The sequence below is a fragment of the Haliotis rufescens genome, unplaced genomic scaffold (genome assembly GCF_023055435.1).
Source record: "Haliotis rufescens isolate VD_foot unplaced genomic scaffold, xgHalRufe1.0.p SCAF_39, whole genome shotgun sequence".
Taxonomy (NCBI): Eukaryota; Metazoa; Mollusca; class Gastropoda; order Lepetellida; family Haliotidae; genus Haliotis; species Haliotis rufescens.
This window is the reverse complement of record NW_025964101.1, coordinates 3,120,513-3,140,685: the sequence shown is the minus strand read 5'-3', so window position 1 is coordinate 3,140,685 and position 20,173 is coordinate 3,120,513. Positions and strand designations below refer to the sequence as shown.

Below are 20,173 nucleotides of genomic sequence, written 5' to 3'. Positions count from 1 at the left end.
ACAGCGATTTTCATCTATGTGCATATTTTTCAGAAACATAATTTCAGTATTTTCTTAAAGCTTATTCGTCGTAGTATAACAACATATATCAATTATTTCACGCACACCAACGCACACCTATGTGCCAGCGCGTTGAAACATATCTACTTTCCTCAAACTGCTCGCAACTGCTAAACAAGTCTTCCCACAGCCCCGTTACGCGTACGAGAGACGGCTCTCCGAACAAGCAGTGAAACACGGCCTGAGAGAGAGTCACTTGTAGGCGTGACTGCCTGTCGAAGGATTGCAGATGTCTGCATGTGACACCAAAAAAACGTCTCTACACACTTCCTATGTGATTATATAAACAAATATACGTAGTTGACTGTTATAGATGCTTGTTATGGAACGATATACAAAGTAGAAAAATAAATTAAAGGGGTCAAATTTGGAGAGATATGTACGAAATTGGAGCCAAATTTGTCGATTTTGGACGGCGATTTTCTCCTATGTGCATATTTTTCATATACATAATTTCAGTATTTTCTTAAAGCTTATTCGTCGTAGTATAACAACATATATCAATTATTTCACGCACACCAACGCACACCTATGTGCCAGCGCGTTGAAACATATCTACTTTACTCAAACTGCTCGCAGTTGCTAAACAAGTCTTCCCACAGCCCCGTTACGCGTACGAGAGACGGCTGTCCGAACAAGCAGTGAAACACGGCCTGAGAGAGAGTCACTTGTAGGCGTGACTGCCTGTCGAAGGATTACAGATGTCTGCATGTGACACCAAAAAAACGTCTCTACACACTTCCTATGTGATTATATAACCAAATATACGTAGTTGACTGTTAGATGCTTGTTATCGAATGATATAAAAAGTAGAAAAATAAATTAAAGGGGTCAAATTTGGAGAGAAATGTACGAAATTGGAGCCAAATTTGTCGATTTTGGACAGCGATTTTCTCCTATGTGCATATTTTTCAGATACATAATTTCAGTATTTTCTTAAAGCTTATTCGTCGTAGTATAACAACATATATAAATTATTTCACGCACACCAACGCACACCTATGTGCCAGCGCGTTGAAACATATCTACTTTCCTCAAACTGCTCGCAGTTGCTAAACAAGTCGTCCCACAGCCCCGTTACTCGTACGAGAGACGGCTCTCCGAACAAGCAGTGAAACACGGCCTGAGAGAGAGTCACTTGTAGGCGTGACTGCCCGTCGAAGGATTGCAGATGTCTGCATGTGACACCAAAAAAACGTCTCTACACACTTCCTATGTGATTATATAAACAAATATACGTAGTTGACTGTTAGATGCTTGTTATGGAACGATATACAAAGTAGAAAACTAAATTAAAGGGGTCAAATTTGGAGAGAAATGTACGAAATTGGAGCCAAATTTGTCGATTTTGGACAGCGATTTTCTCCTATGAGCATATTTTTCAGATACATAATTTCAGTATTTTCTTAAAGCTTATTCGTCGTTGTATAACAACATATATAACTTATTTCACGCACACCAACGCACACCTATGTGCCAGCGCGTTGAAACATATCTACTTTCCTCAAACTGCTCGCAGTTGCTAAACAAGTCTTCCCACAGCCCCGTTACGCGTACGAGAGACGGCTCTCCGAACAAGCAGTGAAACACGGCCTGAGAGAGAGTCACTTGTAGGCGTGACTGCCTGTCGAAGGATTACAGATGTCTGCATGTGACACCAAAAAAACGTCTCTACACACTTCCTATGTGATTATATAAACAAATATACGTAGTTGACTGTTAGATGCTTGTTATGGAACGATATACAAAGTAGAAAAATAAATTAAAGGGGTCAAATTTGGAGAGAAATGTACGAAATTGGAGCCAAATTTGTCGATTTTGGACAGCGATTTTCTCCTATGTGCATATTTTTCAGATACATAATTTCAGTATTTTCTTAAAGCTTATTCGTCGTAGTGTAACAACATATAAATACTTATTCAGGCACACGAACGCACACCTATGTGCCAGCGCGTTGAAACATATCTACTTTCCTTAAACTGCTCGCAATTGCTAAACAAGTCGTCCCACAGCCCCGTTACGCGTACGAGAGACGGCTCTCCGAACAAGCAGTGAAACACGGCCTGAGGGGGAGTCACTTGTAGGCGTGACTGCCTGGTCAACATCCATAGATTACAGATGTCCATAAAAACAAACATACGTAGTTATTGACTGTTGTAATATTTGTTATCGAACAATTTAACATCAAAACTAACGAATAATTGGCGTCATTTTGCATGGTGTTTGTCATGCACCTCACTGTCGCAGTTTAATTAGCATCTCTATATGATTATGTAAAAGAATATTTGAAACGGTCCGAAAGGCATGCATTAGGCACCTCTGTTCAAAATGTAAACATATTAACTTGGTCTCGTCGCCATATGGCTGAAATAATACCGATTCGACGTTAACAATTAACTCGCTCACTCTTATTTCAGAATAGGTGCGTTAGTTTTCTAACAAGAGAAAGGTTCGATCACGTGATACCCTGCACAACCGCAGTGGGGGGTGAAAATAAGGCGAGCATGGCCGAGTGAGCTCGGGGGTTATCGGCAATTGTTTGTAAATCTTGCCTCGCGAAGGTTCGACGTATCGGCACTTTTAATGACTGTCAGATCAATATTTAGGACAGAATATACATTAATTTGTGAGATGATGTCTTGGAACATGTATGACACGATAAACTTTCTTTATACACAAAATATACCCGAGCACAGGTGGACAGGAAATTATATAATCTGGTCCAAACGGCCTATCGCGCACGCAGAATACACTACTATATAGAATATACTACTGCATCGCACGTGTTTTACCTAATTGCCGAGACTGCCTGTATATTCAGTGCAATTTGAGGTGGTCATAAATCCTACAGGTCCCTCCCCGTACCTATACATGGCCCTGAAGGACTGGCCGTGTGCGCGCTCACAATGTATATTTCCAAATACAATATACAATTCCAAATATATATTTTGTTTCATTATTCACACCATACCCCATAGATGCGGTAAAGTAAATATAAAATTGGATTTGCTTGTGGGTTTGTACCCCCCCAACCCCCTCCCCACCAGAGATTGATTTATTTATACTTTATTAGGTCATTTATGCTAAAGCGATGTAAACCATTATATATGCCTATCAAAGACTTCGCAGAAACCGTGCTTGTATAAATTTCGTTGGCTTCCTTTGGATATGGCTGACACAGCCTACCCACATGTGTGATTCGAGTTGCTAAGCGAAATCAGTATACACGTCCCTGATATGCTGCCGATTGGTGCGAGTAGTGATTCAACTTGGATTGGAATTGACACTTATTGAGGTTAACTAATCTGCATAAGCACCGGTTACGTGTTCTTTCATAATGGGATTATCAGAGGATAGTAATTGACACAACTGTTCCCAAGACTTATTTATTCATAAAACTATACAATGACAAAAAAATCATGATAATATACATGTGTGTCTGTCTCAACAGTACAAGTCATCTTCTGGAATCCTGCCAGTTTTCGGTTTTTGATCAAGCGTGTGCCTGTTGGAGACTTAAAAGGGATTAACTTTGGACCACTGTCGTGGTGAATTTACTGCACTCAATCTATCGTGAAAGAACGGGGTAGCGTTCTGCAGAGATCCATCATTCATCGCTGACGTGATGACGCCAGGTCTTTGGGACCCTACCCACACATTGTCCATCTGGTAGCAGCAGTTGATGGCTGAGGTGTCGAATTGGTTGCCTGGTTCTTGGTGAATCTTCATCATGTTCAACGGCAAGGCGATTGGTGGTTATACCCGGAAAGCATGATATCTGCAGAATAAAAGAGACATGTCGATTTCATCCAATTGATGAATACCTGTTTTTCAGTTATTTCGAATACATCGAATGCTGTGTGTATAGCTGTTTGTAGACCATTTATGAAAATTTATGATATCTTTGAACGGTTGCATGTTCCACAAGTGTGGGTTTCATCTTTACTTCGCAAGCCTCAGAACTGTCGAGTAACCATTAGGGTAAGTCGAGTTGTTTCGGCATATGTTATATTCCCAAATCCCGTCGAATCAATGACATCAACTATTATCAGTAGTATATTTGTTGTAGCATAACACGTCATCCGTCTAACGTTTGTGGTTACACGCATGCGCTTTTAAAATAAAGTTTGGTAGCGGAATAGAAATTGAACTAGTACGCTGCTACAGTTCCTTACTTACCCATAAATTGTGGAAAATACCACTACAGGACACACCGACGCGTGTGTAGTGACTGGAAAAACTTCGGATCCCCATCCAGTAGGTCCACGGAAAGAATGCACATATTGAACTAAGGACGAAAACCTTTTCGTCAGCTGATCCATAACTTTAGTCTAGTGTGGATGAATAAACGGTTATGCTCACGCTTGACAAATCTAAATATGACGAATGAATTAACAATTGTTGAACAGTTGCATTAGTTTACATGACATCAACCACTACGTCGTGCATGGATATTTGTTCATAAAATAGCAATTGCTAAACGGTAACAACATATATTCAATATGAAACAGCACGGACCTACTTGTGATGCAGGTGATTAAAACCGCTTAGTTGTGGGCATAGTCTGACCACCGACTGGCTCACACTGGCTAATCCCCTTCTGATCGATCAATATACAACTGTATCGTGTTAAAATATGCACTCGTCTATATTTATATTATTTCAGACATTGTCATGTTACTGATAATACGGGATTAAATACGAAATGCTATACATTATCATTGCCTGTTTTCAATTGTGTTCATACAAGAACATAATTCAATTTCGTCTGCTGTCATTACACCACCAGTTAAAAAATTATATGGGAGGGGGCATCAATTGGTGCGGGAATCGTATATAGGTAACTTTCGGGTCTCTCGAGGGGATACGTATAAATAGTAATCCTCCAGACTTTTACAAACGAAATATATTTTATACTGTTAGCACCTTCTTTGTTTTTAACGAGCCTACTATCAAAGTTCTTGCAGCAAATACTGTGCTATAGTTAATCACTGTCACTGTCCTTGTGCAATTGAGGCTGTAATTTGAGAACACGGTACCAGCACCAATTGCCTTCAGTTGTATATTGTCGTTTAACAACGCGCATTTTGATAGGCTGACTGTTGACACGTGAGCAGCCAAGCTCAGGTATTAACCGTTCGCTATCGTAAACATTGTCGTTGACAATACACACGGGTTCTCTCTATACCCGTTATTTCGTTATAAGCGCTTTCATCATTGTAGTATTCTATTCTATTCTCATCACTTTATTATGAGGACAACAAAACGCGGGTCAGTCGTCTCGCCGGCTCCTCTTCAATTAGATCGCGTAATCACAAGATGCAAATTAGCATAACACCGGAAATCCTGTTATTACACGATTGAATATTCCATGCAATACTTTTCAGATATACGAATCGTGCATCAATGAACGGATTTATTTCCAGAAACACCGCTGACGAACAGGTAGATGTGAGCTGATTGCTATTTCCGGCCTATAATTTACGAGAAAATACATGCGGTATTTTTAATATCTGCATATAAAACAATGCCAAGCAGAACAGAAAATATAGGATACTGCGCATAATATGATAATGATCGTGTATACACTAATCGACAACAAAAACACGTCAATGTGGCTGCTGCTCAGATAGGTGTCGTTTGGCGCAGCAAGAATAGAGCGAACCGCAATCAGGTGGATTTATCATGATGACTAAGCGTTTCTCCACTGCCACAAAAGGCTAAATTGTATATCACGTGATCGGACATTTTGATAGTTTTTCTTGTTATATCGCCGAGGAACAATTATCGCTAACCGTTATAGCGCGCACGTGGTTGCATCTCATTTTAGTTTTGAGAGTCTTAGTTTTCATAACAGGGGAGAAATATTTATCCGAAAACAATGATCAAAAGGACTCTTGTGCGGAAATATTTTTTCAAAACCCGCAATATTCACCTTGCTCAATATCTTCAATATCCTATCTTCCTCAAAATACAATTCTGAAATCTATTTGAGGTACACATAGGGATAAGCAAGATCGAATTTGGGGAATATTGTCAGTTTGCAAAGAACAAATTGATAATAGCATTTCTTATTAATTTTGGTGAATTAAAATAATATTGAGCGCGGAAACTGAAATATCCCCAAAATGTCATTTGTAAACTGGAACTGTGGGCGTGATCACGTGCTGTAAGGCGATTGCGAGAGCTGGTACAATAAGTCACCGGTAAAGTTTCCACTGTTCCCTATCGTAGCACAGACAGACATTGTAACGCTATAACCGAAATCAATCAAGAAAGCGCATATGCTCACAGTTTCACAAAAATTAAAGTTATTGGTACATTCAACTTTGTAGCCTGCAGCCTCGGGTTTCGCGGTACTTGTCATAAACGGAACAAATGGCACTCACTAACATTTATGATTATTCACTCCTGTTATGCCAAAAGTATGTATTTATGATTTGGCTACTAGTGAAGAAAGTACTGCTAAGTATGAAATTTTGGCCCTAATTATCTCCTAATATATCCTGACCACAGCGCGGGAAAATGTGCGGGCTACGTAACTTCCGTTACCTTATTAGTCGCCATGAATATGTAGATGAGCTAGTTCAGCTCGAGAGAGAAAGTTTATTTGGGAAACTGCCGGTCATATCGCTGTCCATTGACAGATGGGGGTAAGGCAATAATAAAAAAATAAAAGATACCAGAAGTAAGTATCAATGCGATAATGACCCCTAACTTGCAGCAGACGGAACATTCCGAGGAAATTGAAATTGTTTACGGAGCGAGCACTTCCTGGTTACTGATTGTCATAACAGACACCCGCTAAAAGGCGTGTCCCGCGTGAGCGACCGGAAATCACAAATGCCGCGATACGATGAATGCCGCGGTACCACGAGGTCAGAGTATACACGGAATATGCCAGAAATAACATGAAAAATGGCGATAATTGGTCGCTAGCTTCGACGTGTACACTTTCAAGTGTATCCAGTCCAGAATGACATGTTGACATGTTTTAACTGTTCGAAAATAGGGTATGTGAAAATAGGAAGGCGGATGCCCCGATGCACACGCGACCCGCCAGTCACGACCTTGGGTGGATTGTTGTGGTCCCTCTCGGCAGTGGGTGATTTTACATAGCGCTTTAATTACTTTCGCGGAGGTCGCGGGTGACAGCACAGCCACGGTGATTGAATTAATTAGTATCAAGCGCTTCACTGAGTACTGCGGACCGCACCGTCTCGCGTACAAGAGACGGCTGAGCCGTCACGCGTACACGTTACGTCTGTGACTGGTAACATGTACTTAGGCACCCAATCCACTGTTGCCCTATTATTACTGAAGCTTTAATAATACCACTTACTGAAATGTAACATATGAAAACATTCTGGTACAAACTTGCTGAAACATGTTAAAATCTGAATGTTTTCGCAAATATACATGAAGTGAGACAATTTAACATAAGATTATACAACATTTAAAAGGGATTGTGTCCCAGTAATTTTCACATCGCTTCAGCTGTTTGTTTCTCAGGACACATTTCAAGTAAGCATGGTGTAAAAACTGTAATGAATGCTTGTTGCTAGGGAAATGTGATCTTGAGGAATTTCTTTTCCTCTTTCATTGACATGCCTCACAGATAAATCTGTCAATTCTTTTTGTTTGTGTACTTGCATGTCGTGTGTACTAGGATGGCTGCCAGCAGTGCAAGGACAAGTGTTGATATTTTTTTGGGTGTTTATGCTGCATGTGTGTGTGTGCATGCGTGCGTGCGTGCGTCAGCTTGTACTAGACCTGTCTAATGCTGATTTTATAGTGCTAGCCCACTAAGATACCATCCTACTATACTGGGCAGGAGCCCTTCTCTGTAACAGGGATGTTTGGAATATATCATGAATTCAACAAAAAAGCCAAGGAAACCTGAGGTGTACTGGTCTAGGACTAAAGGACTCCTGTTCATTCCCAATCTCATCAAAATCTGATCTTTTACTCCGATACGATACCTCCCTGCGTAAAGATCTGAGGACACTTCCAAACATGCCGTTGATGGCTAATTTCAAACAATCATCAGTAACAATGGTAAGTTCAAAGGATGCAAATTAGCACTTACTAGGCCCACTAATCATATCAGTCTGTCTTGTGTGAAAGGTATACTGTGCTAATGGCTTGTAGAATTCAAGCACTTTGTTGGGGCATTCATCACCATTCATACTCAAGCTAATAAAGATTGCAGTTTAATTTGCTTCCCTAGGAAACATTACTTGTTATTTATGTCTGAGAGTGGAATAAAAAGCCGTGTAATATAGGTAATCTTCAAAATGTTACTTCATGCAAAGACACGTCACACCGCCATCTTAATCAATATTTAAATACTTCATGTTCAAAACTGACAAAAATATTCTGCAAACATGGCAAAAACCAGTGTTGAAATCCTTTTTTCTTTCAATCAATATTTTCTATTACCACAATTACCTTAAAAACTAATAAGGTAAAAGTTACTGAGTCATGTGAATTGGTGCTTACATAGTGAAACATGTCAAACAGCACAAGTGCAAACACAATAGTGTATATTACTAACATGGCAAAAAAAAGTTTTGAAATCCTTTTTTCTTTCAATCAATATTTTCTATTACCACCATTACCTTAAAAACTAATAAGGTAAAAGTTACTGAATCATGTGAATTGGTGGTTACATAGTGAAACATGTCAAACAGCACAAGTGCAAACACAATAGTGTATATTACTGCTTGTCATCATTGTTGTTTGAAGCATGGGAGTTGGTGGCACGGGGCCAAGCACTGGGCGTGAAAGCCTCCCTCCACTGGAGCAGGCTAAGCGGAGGAGATTGGCTGGGTGTGACACACAGATTAAGGGACCTCATGATCAGTATTATCTCAATGACATTGACAAGAAACAGTCGTGTACAGTGGAGCATACACAGAGCCAGAAGGGTGTCAGCAGGGTTGGTTGTTTGGTTGGTTTGTTGTTTAACGCCATCTCAGCAAAATTACAGCTATATGACGGCGGTCTGTAAATAATCGGGTCTGGACCAGACAATTCAGTGATTGATATTGTGAGCATCGATCCTCGCAATTGAGATCGATGACATGCATCAACCAAGTCAGCGAGCCTGACCACCCGATCCTGTTAGTCACCTTTTACGGCAAGCATGGGTTGCTGAAGACCTATTCTACCCCGGAATCTTCGAGGAGGGGGAACACCCCCTTTTGAAGTATACAAACCTTTCAGAAATTTCATGTTTGTTGTTTAACGCACACTCAGCCATAATTCAGCTACATTACAATAACACAATTATTGATAACAAATTTCCAATTCACAAACTGCACACTTCCCTCCAGACCAAAATTTAGTCCCAGAAATAACGATGTCTTCTCTAAAAATATAAATAAAAAAATAAATCCAAATGGAGCCAAGAACAATATTTTATATCTAGACTTGCCAAATCCTTCTAGACTTGAGATGGATTCAGTTATTAATTTATTCTCTATGGTCTGGGAGACACACTAACGTCCTTCCTTTGTGTATGCTTCTGTATTCAATGATAAAATAGGCACTATTCACGTGTATATCTACACTGATGGCATGTGACCTGTCATGCAGAGAATGTGCCGATGATGTACAGACAGAGACAAATATGACATACTGACCGTTATGTACTCACGATACATGACAGGAATACTGGTAGACATTCATCACCAAACGTAAAATTTACATTAGCAACAGATTGTATGTTGTAAATTTGATGTGGTAACTGAAATTTGTAATAGTATATATATTTCATATTTATCCCGATGGATATAAATCATGATAAATAGACCAAACTGAATATTTGATTTCCATGAAAACTGGGAATGTATGCTGACACACTTGGAAAGCTGTATTGCTGGTGTCTTCAACGACCTCATAGATCAATATTCAGTAGTACACAACTCCAGCATAAGCTGTTTTAGTTGAACCAAAGGAAACTGTGGTGATCCACAACCCCCCCCCGTGGAGAATCGTACCTAGGACCTCAGTATGACGCTTTATCCAAGAGGCTACCCCACTCGCCTTCTATGTCAATAATAGTCAATCATACCTACTGACAGCAGGAAGACATCTGCTCGTATCCCCTCTCAAAAATATATATGTAATTAAAACGATTGAGCGGCAATGCATACCTATATAACTTTTAGAGGATATGGGCGGAAGTCTTTCCCTGACAGATACGTTCATGTCATCACAACATACACTTGTCATAAATAAATAAATAAATAAATAAATAAATAAATAAATAAATAAATAAATAAATAAATAAATAAATAAATAAATAAATAAATAAATAAATAAATAAATAAATCACATACCAAACATAAAGAAATTTCCTTTTGGCAAAACAAACCCTATTACTTGTATTAGCACTTTCCTGTATTCCTAAACCCATTTATCCACTGCACATTTCAATAAATGCCAGTGGTCCCACAAATCAATGAACATATTGAGTCAGGAATACATTCCCATGGAATTCCGCTGCGCGTATACGTAGGTCACCTACATTGTCCAGTCAGACCTACATATTTACAGCACTGACCTGATACTCAGACTGGCTAGAAGCAGGCCAAGGCCAAGTATCTGGGACAATATTATAAGACGGCTGGTGTTTAGCAACTGATAACAGGTGCTTTGTGCCAGGTCTTTGTCTGCTTCGGCTCTTATTGACAAGAACTGAAACTTCTTACAAGATCAAACCCATCTTACACCATCTCACACCAACTTCATCTTTCACATATCATTGTCTGAGCAGTATACTTGGTAAAAGCATATTTTCATAAAACTGAAAAGCACAAGTGACCAAGCAATGGCATACTGTACATACAAACTTGATTAACTGACATTTATTTCCCACTGAATACAAAAAGATAATTAGTTTAGATTCTACTGAACATGCTGAAGGTGACAATCCACAAGATCTATCATACTACATTTCATGACAAAGTACCTGGTATCATTGCTGGAGAGGAAAAACGTACTTATCACTGCTTCAACATGTTCAAGACAAAATAATTCTATAAACCAAGGAAACAATCATTTCTGTAACCATGGTAACATATTTGTTTCAGGACATCAATCATCCAGCATGGCCGGCAAACATTATTTTCTGGAGTAAATGGTTATTATATATTTTAAAGTCCAACATTTTTCAGAACAATAGTAATTTGATTTTCATTGTGAGCAGTTTCTGCAAAATGACTGAAAAGTTTTGATATATCTATGACAAAAGCAACAAACGTTCTCCTTGATCTCAGACCATCTGTCCATATTGCTACTTATAACATGCTTAACACATGGTCAACATGTTGAATGGGATTTTTATTTCAAGTTTTGACAAATTTCTATTCCATTTAGCAAGTTAACCCCAGCACTTAAACAAAATACAGTCAAACACTGTTGTATCAAAGTTGAAGGGACCTACGAAAATATTTCAAGTTATACAAGTTTCGACATGACCGAAAATTTAAAATAAAGAAGGAATACACAGGGACCATAATTTTACTTCGAGACAACCGTAAGTGTTTGACTCCATCTGAAAATCCCAACTCAAGTCTACAATTCAGTTACAAGTCTAGATTTCACAAGTATCAGAAACTGAAGAGATTCTCAGGACCTTTTCTTAAAACATGTTGAAAGACAATCGTAAAAAGACAGTTGTAAAACAATTCCTTTAGAGTGGCGACATCATGGTTTGAAACTCTTGCACTAGTTAATCGTCTTCAACAGGTTCAGCAATCGGTGATCTAGTTCAGGCAGATTACATAAGTGACTGACAGCTGTTGCAGACTGTAATGTATTGTAACTATTAATTGTGAACACATCAGATTGTTATCATATTAATATTCATAGCCTCATAAACATATTTGCATATGCATAAACAAGGATAAGGAATACTGGTTTGCACATTTTTTAATTTTAAACAAACGAACCGGTTACTTGAGTTATTGCACATGGTTTATTTTCCAGATTAAATGTCTACCCCATCATTTTAAAAATAAACGCTTGCCTATGAACCCAAATGAATAGCCTAAACCTAACCAGCACTGTTCATGAACACAAGATGATCTCACAGATTTATCCACACAAACTCGTCACCATAACCACCCGATCATGTGTTTGTTTACATGAAGCCAAGAGACAGAAATGGTACCACGCACACCTGCTAACCTAAGTCAGTCTATTAATGTAGCTTAAACACAGTTGTATCCACAGCGTGCTCCTGTTGGCAACAGTCACAATATTGTCGCAATACTAGTGACTGACGCCACACACTAGTTAACACTGTAGGTCACAAAGCAGGAACATAAGGAGTGGACATTGTATTGTTTGCACTCAAACATTGCATCACAATTAATCTTAGATGGCCGACTTTTGTTTTTACAGGTAATATTGTTCTCAACAGAAACCTTAAAACAGAGGTGTGGTGATTAATCGCAACCTTGAAACATTTAAAAACATCCCAGTCTGAGTGTCTGCATAACAGGAAACCTTCTCAAAGAGGCCATGTATATGATTGGATTGGTAATTATCCTATGAAAACCTAGTTATTGGGGTCAGAAACTGTATACAAGCTTACTTTATAGGTAGTGTTCCTTGTTTGTGTGTTTGTAGCTTAATGCTGCAATATTCCAACTATATGGCAGCCTGAAAATACCCGAATCTTGACCCGACAATCTGGTGATTGATATTATGAACAACGATCCCCGCATTCAGGATATGATGACCAAGTCCTGGCCTGCCTGACCCCATGATTCATTACGCAGACTCGTACGACAGAACAGGTTCCTGGAGTCCAGGTGCAGCCTGGGACCCCGTGGGTGCCCAATTAAGTCACTTCTTATGACTAGCAACGGGATGCTGGGGACAGTTCTACAACTTTGTCACCATGGAGGTAGTGTCCTTGACCTTGAAGTGACCTAACCATATGCAAGAAAGGTCATCTTTACATATTTATAGGGATATATGAAAACTCTGACTGGACAGTTTACTGTACAATGAACATGTAGAGGACTGATTTCACACACCTCATTTCGATAAAACTGCTATGGCCTTTATGACGGACATTTTGATGCTTCAAAACTAAAACCTTACTTAGCATGTGCTTAGTACAGTTGTTTTCAACAAGTTGAAGAAGACAGTTTTTTGTTCATTGTAAATGGACGGCTGGACAAAAACACACAACATGAGCTCACTATTATTATTTTTCTGTTATTATAGTTTCTCAGCCTGGTTTAACAATATGACATCACATTGCTTCATTGTTTACAACATGCGGGACAATGCGACATAATCCTTCATTGTTCATGGGGGCACAAATTGATAACACTCCTATCCGATCAATAGGTTTCAGTCAAATAATGGTGCAGAATTGACATTTCATACCATTTCCACATTTTCTTTTCAAAATGACAATGATTAGGCCTACTTGCAATTATAAAATACCTACTTGAAACCTGTAATTACTTTTTATCCGACCATCATGAACGACAAATAATTGGTAATACTTCACAGGCCACTGATAACTCTTTTAAAGTGTAAGAAATTAACTTAATTATCATATCCATCCACATGAATCAGCCAATATTAAAGTGATAATCAAGTTTTCACAATTACCATGAATAACTAATGTGTTTATTTGCGCCTTTTGTTCTGGTTGGTCATACAATAACAATACCACCAATACATTCCACGTGTAACTATCTGACAGATTTGTATCAACAAGTGATATTGCCCTAAAAACTCCTATCAACAAATGCTGTAAACATCCCATGGAGAATCTATGTCACAACATGGCCTTGTGCATTCGCTACTGATATAGGAGATAAGCACACTTCACTTACACAACATGCCAGCAAACTCTGGGCATATACTACACAATAGAAGTTAACATGGTTTAAGAAACTCTGATTCTTTTATAAGACTATTTAGTTGATCTGTCATGGCATGACAAATAAATTACAGTCATGTTATAAAAGAACAGGGCATCCTTTGACTTCTTTTGTGTAATCGTCACGCCAAAGATCCGGGTTCGATTCCAGACATGGGTACAATGTGTGAAGCCTATTTCTGGTGTCTCCCACCGTGATATTGCTGGAATATTGCTTAAAGAGGCGTAAAACCATACTCACTCACTTTATTGTGTAGCATATAAACATGTATACATATACTTCTTGTCACTAGCACATTTTTTAGTTTACAAATCAACTCATCAAATTATAGCAATTATTGAGTTAATGTACTCTGACATTAGCAACAAACAAACCATTTTGCTGCAAAAAGTGAATACCATTTTTTCTCAAACTAAATGCCCAGGCATTTTTATTTTCAGGCAGTCTTTAAGTCTGGCTTTTAATCATAAAGATAATTATGGGGAGAATTATGTGCATTAAAACTATGCAGCTTTAAAGCGAGACCTGCGTTTCAACAAGAAAATATGGTACTTGATATTGTATTTCCCACACAGCTGCTGTTACAAAATGACCACACACATACATATAGATATGTCCTGTCCATTGACTGGATCATCATGATGAAATCACAAACAGTTCACACAAACAGGGTCATACTTGTATTTCAACCTACTTATGTCAAACTATCATTTAGACCTGTGAGGATCCAGGGAAGAAAGGGTCTTCAACAACCCATTGCTTGCCATAAAGGCCACTATGGCTGTCGTAAGAGGTGACTAACAGGATCGGGTGGTCGGGATCGGGTGGTCAGACTCGCTGACTTGGTTGATGCATGTCATCGTATCCCAATTGCGTGGATCATGCTCATGACATCAATCACTGGATTGTCTCGTCCAGACTCAATTATTTACAGACCGCCATCATATAGCTGGAACATTGCTGAGTGCGGCGATAAACAATAAACAAACAATTATTTAGACCCTCAGACCCAAAAACCTCCGGTGCCCCCCCCCCCAACACTCCCAGTATGTCTAATGACAGATCATGCCGACGTGACCTGCAGACTATAATGGATAATCCAAATGAAAAATGACAGTGAACAATATTGTCATCCATCATCTCCCTCCTCAACACATTCAACCCTTGGAGCTTCACCATGTTAACTGACTTAGGAGTGCTTGGGGACAATGATATGATATGATGCATGACGCCAGCAATCACTTCGTTTAACCCTAAGCTATCATATTTTTACAACTGAATCTTATTAATAGATTTGATACTAAATAAGGCAGCAACATTTCATTCATTAATGGATTCATCAACAGGGACAAAACATAAATGAGATTCATAAGTATATTTATTAAATACCCAACCAATCATTAAGTCTAAAAATAAAAAAGTAAACTTGTATATATAAATGAAAAAAAACCCAAACTATTCTGAGTTAAAAAAGTTAGAAAAAAATGTCGTGAAATGTATCTCATATTTCACCGTTCTACTAAAATAACTGCTTGCATTCTAAAAATAAATATAAGGCAATCTATAAATACCACTTTCAAATTTCAACAATTTATATCTGCCAGACATGTGTTCCTGTAGTTTATTCTGGTGTCGAAAAATGTTGGACATTAACCTATAATCTCTAACTTCCACTGCTTGAATATAAATCACTGTCTCGCTGTGGAACATATTCAACCAACATACTTGACATAGCCTCACACACAGCTTTCAGTGCTATGCATCTGCTCTGGTGGTGTGTCGAGTGAAATCAACAAGGAACACAGTAATACTGCAGGAAATGTACACAGACAGGTGAATGCTTGGTATTACCTACAGTGAATACTCGGAAATTATCCAAAATGAGCTCAAGAAAGAGATACTACATACTGTATTTGCTAAGTCACTTTCAATGAATAGATTATCTTATCTATTGTTTATTTTTAGACTGTTCAGATATGTCAGAGCTACTGATAAGCTGTGTTTTTGCGTAAAATACCCTAAAAAAATATTCAGAACCCAATTACTTTCAATTAACTTGCATACAGAAATGCATGCATTAAATAAAACTAAAATGTATAAAAACAGCACGCGTGAATTCCCAAAATGTTTACTCGTTTGGGGAAAAACCCAATAGAGTGATGAAAAGATAAGTGAAAAAGTATTGGTTACCTAATGAAAAACGTAATAACCAAATTAAAATAGAAACCTTCGCAAAAAAACTAAATTTCTCAAAAAGTTATCTGGAGCTCTGTGTCACTGTTTGTATTATTATAACATGATCATGATATAATAACATTAAAAACACTAATCATGATAATATTTCCTCTTTACAATGATCATGATGGCTACAGTATCACATGAGAATGTTCAGGATATTTACTCCTGCTGTCTTAACTCAAAATTACACCTTGGAGCATATAATATTCTGTCAAAGAGGTCCATTTCACATGCATTACAAATGTTACACTGCAATATGCGCATTGATCCCATTGGAGCAAAGTCTAGGACCTTGTCTGATTGTAAACCAAGTCCTAAATATTACCAAATTAGTTACATTAGAAAATTGTCAAATCAAAATTATAATAAAAATGTGAAAATGTTCTGGAATGTCCAAATGCTGCTTGTCAACCTCAAAATCTATGTATGTCAAACAACAAAAGCTGTGTCAGTTAATCTCATAATATATTATTCCTATTGCACATGGTGTATAAAACTAAACGTGTATTGTCTTCAACACCATGTGTATGAGGTGAAGTGAAATGGGGTTTAACGTCACATCCAAGATTACTGCACTCACATAGCGATGTGCATGCACGTGTATGTGCAGCTGCTTGTACTAGTCTGCCGCAGTTTAACATGAATACCCCACTCAGACACAGTATACTCCGAACCGACTAGTCCTTGTTTTAACCCCTTAATCACTAGTGCCAGACAGGGTAACAACAAGTACCATCTTTTAACTTCTTTTGGTATGATGCAGCCAGGGATTGAACCCCGGACCTTCCACTTTCCTGGCAGACGCTCTACCATTAGACCACGCAGGAGGTCCACCACATGTACAAATATTCAAAGGAAACTGATGTAGTATGGCCATTGTGTGCCCCTAGTGACGTGTGAGGAGAATGAGACAGCAGGGTTTGAGTGTTTTATTAATGAAGGAGCCCTGTCACATCTGCAGGTGTTATAAACCCCATTGTTCGGCATGACATAACCATGATAACATTTGAACAGTTTGACCTTTGTCCACCTGTCTCTAGGCAATCACTCAGCTGTTCATCACCCTTCACTGTCAAGACTGCAATTTCAGCCATAATCAAATTGATTCTTTATAATCATTAAAAAAAAGCTGATGTGTGTGCTGAATTAATCAATATGTTGCTTAAAACATTTTAACTGAGTTTATATTTATTACAACTGTCAGAAAATTGTAGAGAACGTAAAAATCATTAGGCCAGACCAAAAGGAATTTATTTTTTTAATTTCTAAAAGGAAGCAATCTAGCTTGAAGCTTTAAAGTTTCAGATGATCAAGAAAGACAAAATAAAGACAGTATCTTCTCAAATGAAGTTTGAGGCTCCATTCCTTGAAATACAAAAACATGAAATCTTGATGGAGAATTGTATTTCGTCCTTCAGTGTTTTATTTTTGGAAAAAAAGTCAGCCAGGTGATTGAATAAAACAAAAATATAATCTGATCTGGCCTTATTTGCATTAAAAAGACCAGCTATGCTGAATTAGCAAAGGATTTAAAATAAGTGTAGTAATTATTAACATCCGTACCATGAAAATAAAAAGTTGATTTCAATAAACACGATTGACATGATTTAAAGAGATGAATGCACTGAGTTAATTGCCCATTCACAATATGTCGGTCATGTCAATATACTGATAAAGGAATCATGGATAGCAAGTTGGTAGGGACGGGTAAGTAACTCCAATAACACTGATAAGTGATTCTGTACCGTATTAATCCTGCATGCTTCACAGCAAAACTAACAAAGCTTGATCTTTTCTCCCAGCACTATCACTGCTCACCGTGCAATTTCTTGAAGAATTATCAACATGATCAAGAGAAGCCCGAATACTATTGTAAAGATGGCAAATCACTGTTGGTTTTGGCTTTAATATTTAATAAGCTCAATGATATTCGTTACAATTCAATGATTGGCACTGTAATGCTATATATTTATCTGGAGCATGTGAAAACATTGAAACCATTGATATCTTGAGAGATATGGCATCAAATACATAAATATACTTGCCTCATTATCACTGATAATATCATAAACATATGAACCTATAAAGGTACAATAAAAATATCACGTAGTTAATCCATATGAAACATTTAGATATATATATGCACAACGTGAAAGATTCATAATATAAATCAATAGCAAAAATAACCACACAGCACTCAAACTGTAATGCCAGTCTTCACGAAAGGAGTACTTTTCTCATTTTATGCGCCAATATTTATGGTTCAAGAATTAGAATTTTGACAGTTCACTGCCGTCGTTCTCCTCGGATAAAAACGCCTGGAAATGACGCCTGAATTACCTGTGCACTTAGATAAACAATCACTCGGGTAGCAAAAACACAAACTGAGGCGACAGGCAAAACAATAATAATGCATGAGCTATCGCGTGGCACAAATTCTATTCCCAGCCAGCTGTCAGCGACGAGACAATGAATGGCCTAGTTTTCACAACACATCCCTGTTTTCAGTGAAACTGTGCACCATAAGTCTTACCATTGAGGTCCTCGCTTTGGTCTGGCCTCTGTGTGGACGCCATGTTGGGAAACACAGCTCAAATGTGGGAAATAGCTCTCAGAAGTGTTTCTATATCTTCTACGTTTCACCAGTCACGACACTTTGTTGATGTTTGGGGTTTATTTACAGTGACGTCAGAAGAGTATGTGTCACGTGATCGCACCTAGCGGCCTCTGCCTTTTGGCACGGAAGTAGTAGGGGGAGCTACTCTGGTCTCAACATAGACTGTCATAAGGATTTTACCCTATTTTTTAATGTTATCTCCGGGTGGTATATTCAAAGCAAGATGCCACATATTCAAAACAGGGCGAAGGAAAGTATGCGTCGGGCGGTTCACGAGCATAGTTATGACGTCACAATGTGTTGTTTTGATGACGTAACAAGCACTTGCAACGTTAATCAATGGATAGTGAGTGTGTGAGTTAAAATTTAACGTCGCATCGACATTATTTCAGCCATATAATGGATGGAAGGAGCGATATCCGAGATAAATGTTCTAAGGCTAATATTGTCACCGATATCACCCCTCCATACAGAATACACAAAATGAAATAAATAGATAAATATATGAGCAGACGTTTAATTAAATCCACAATTATTTGTTTCGCATTTGCATCGCTATGACAAGTGTTACGACGGGGTCTAGTGTCGAAGGGTCCGAGGTTCGATGCCCGGCCGTGTCATGCCAATAGAGAGAGAGAGAGAGAGAGAGAGAGAGAGAGAGAGAGAGAGAGAGAGAGAGAGAGAGAGAGAGAGAGAGAGAGAGAGAGAGAGAGAGAGAGAGAGAGAGAGAGTATATTATCATGTTTAAGTAGATAACAGGTTTAAGTACATGTATCTAGCAAACGTTACATTGCACAAGTCACATAGCAACAAGGTTGAAAGGTAAAACCCTATTCGCTCACGACAATTACCATCTCTTCCGAATTTGTATTTATTTTCAACTTGTCATGTTTCTATTCGGATCCTACTATTATATTGTTCCATATTCTTGACTATTTATCTGTTACTTCTGTACAGTTTAACGTATTTATGATGCACATATATTCATAGCCATTGTTAGTGGTTTTCAAAGACCTGTGGCCAGTCTAACACGTTCCACACTGCGCGAGGAGACGGGCACGTATTGTTGTCACGTGACTCCCCTAAAATCAATAGCGATACATGTCAATCTGCAGGTAGAACTTGGTACATGTGACGGGTCACATAATTTTACGTCATCACCGTGCTTTGTGCGGGAATATGAATACTTCTTATTCAGTGTGACATTTACCTGTATTCAAGCATTCTTGTAAACAACGTAATGTTATGATGACATTGATAGAAAATGATCTCGAATATGATAAACGATAGCATAGACCACGATGATGATTGTTTTCAAATGTCGCCTGATACGACGTCG

General features: G+C 38.3%; 1 protein-coding gene across 1 annotated transcript in view; it reads right to left on the bottom strand.

Annotated features, from left to right (window-relative positions):
- Window positions 1-18,931, bottom strand: part of LOC124149151 (BCL2/adenovirus E1B 19 kDa protein-interacting protein 3-like) — a 49,425-nt gene extending 30,494 nt beyond the window's left edge. The window contains exon 1 of the mRNA XM_048381472.1: window positions 18,751-18,931. Within this exon, the coding sequence (XP_048237429.1) occupies window positions 18,751-18,793 (43 nt within the window). The 5' untranslated portion in view covers window positions 18,794-18,931. The remainder of the gene's footprint in view (window positions 1-18,750) is intronic.
- Window positions 18,932-20,173: the final 1,242 nt, after the last annotated feature.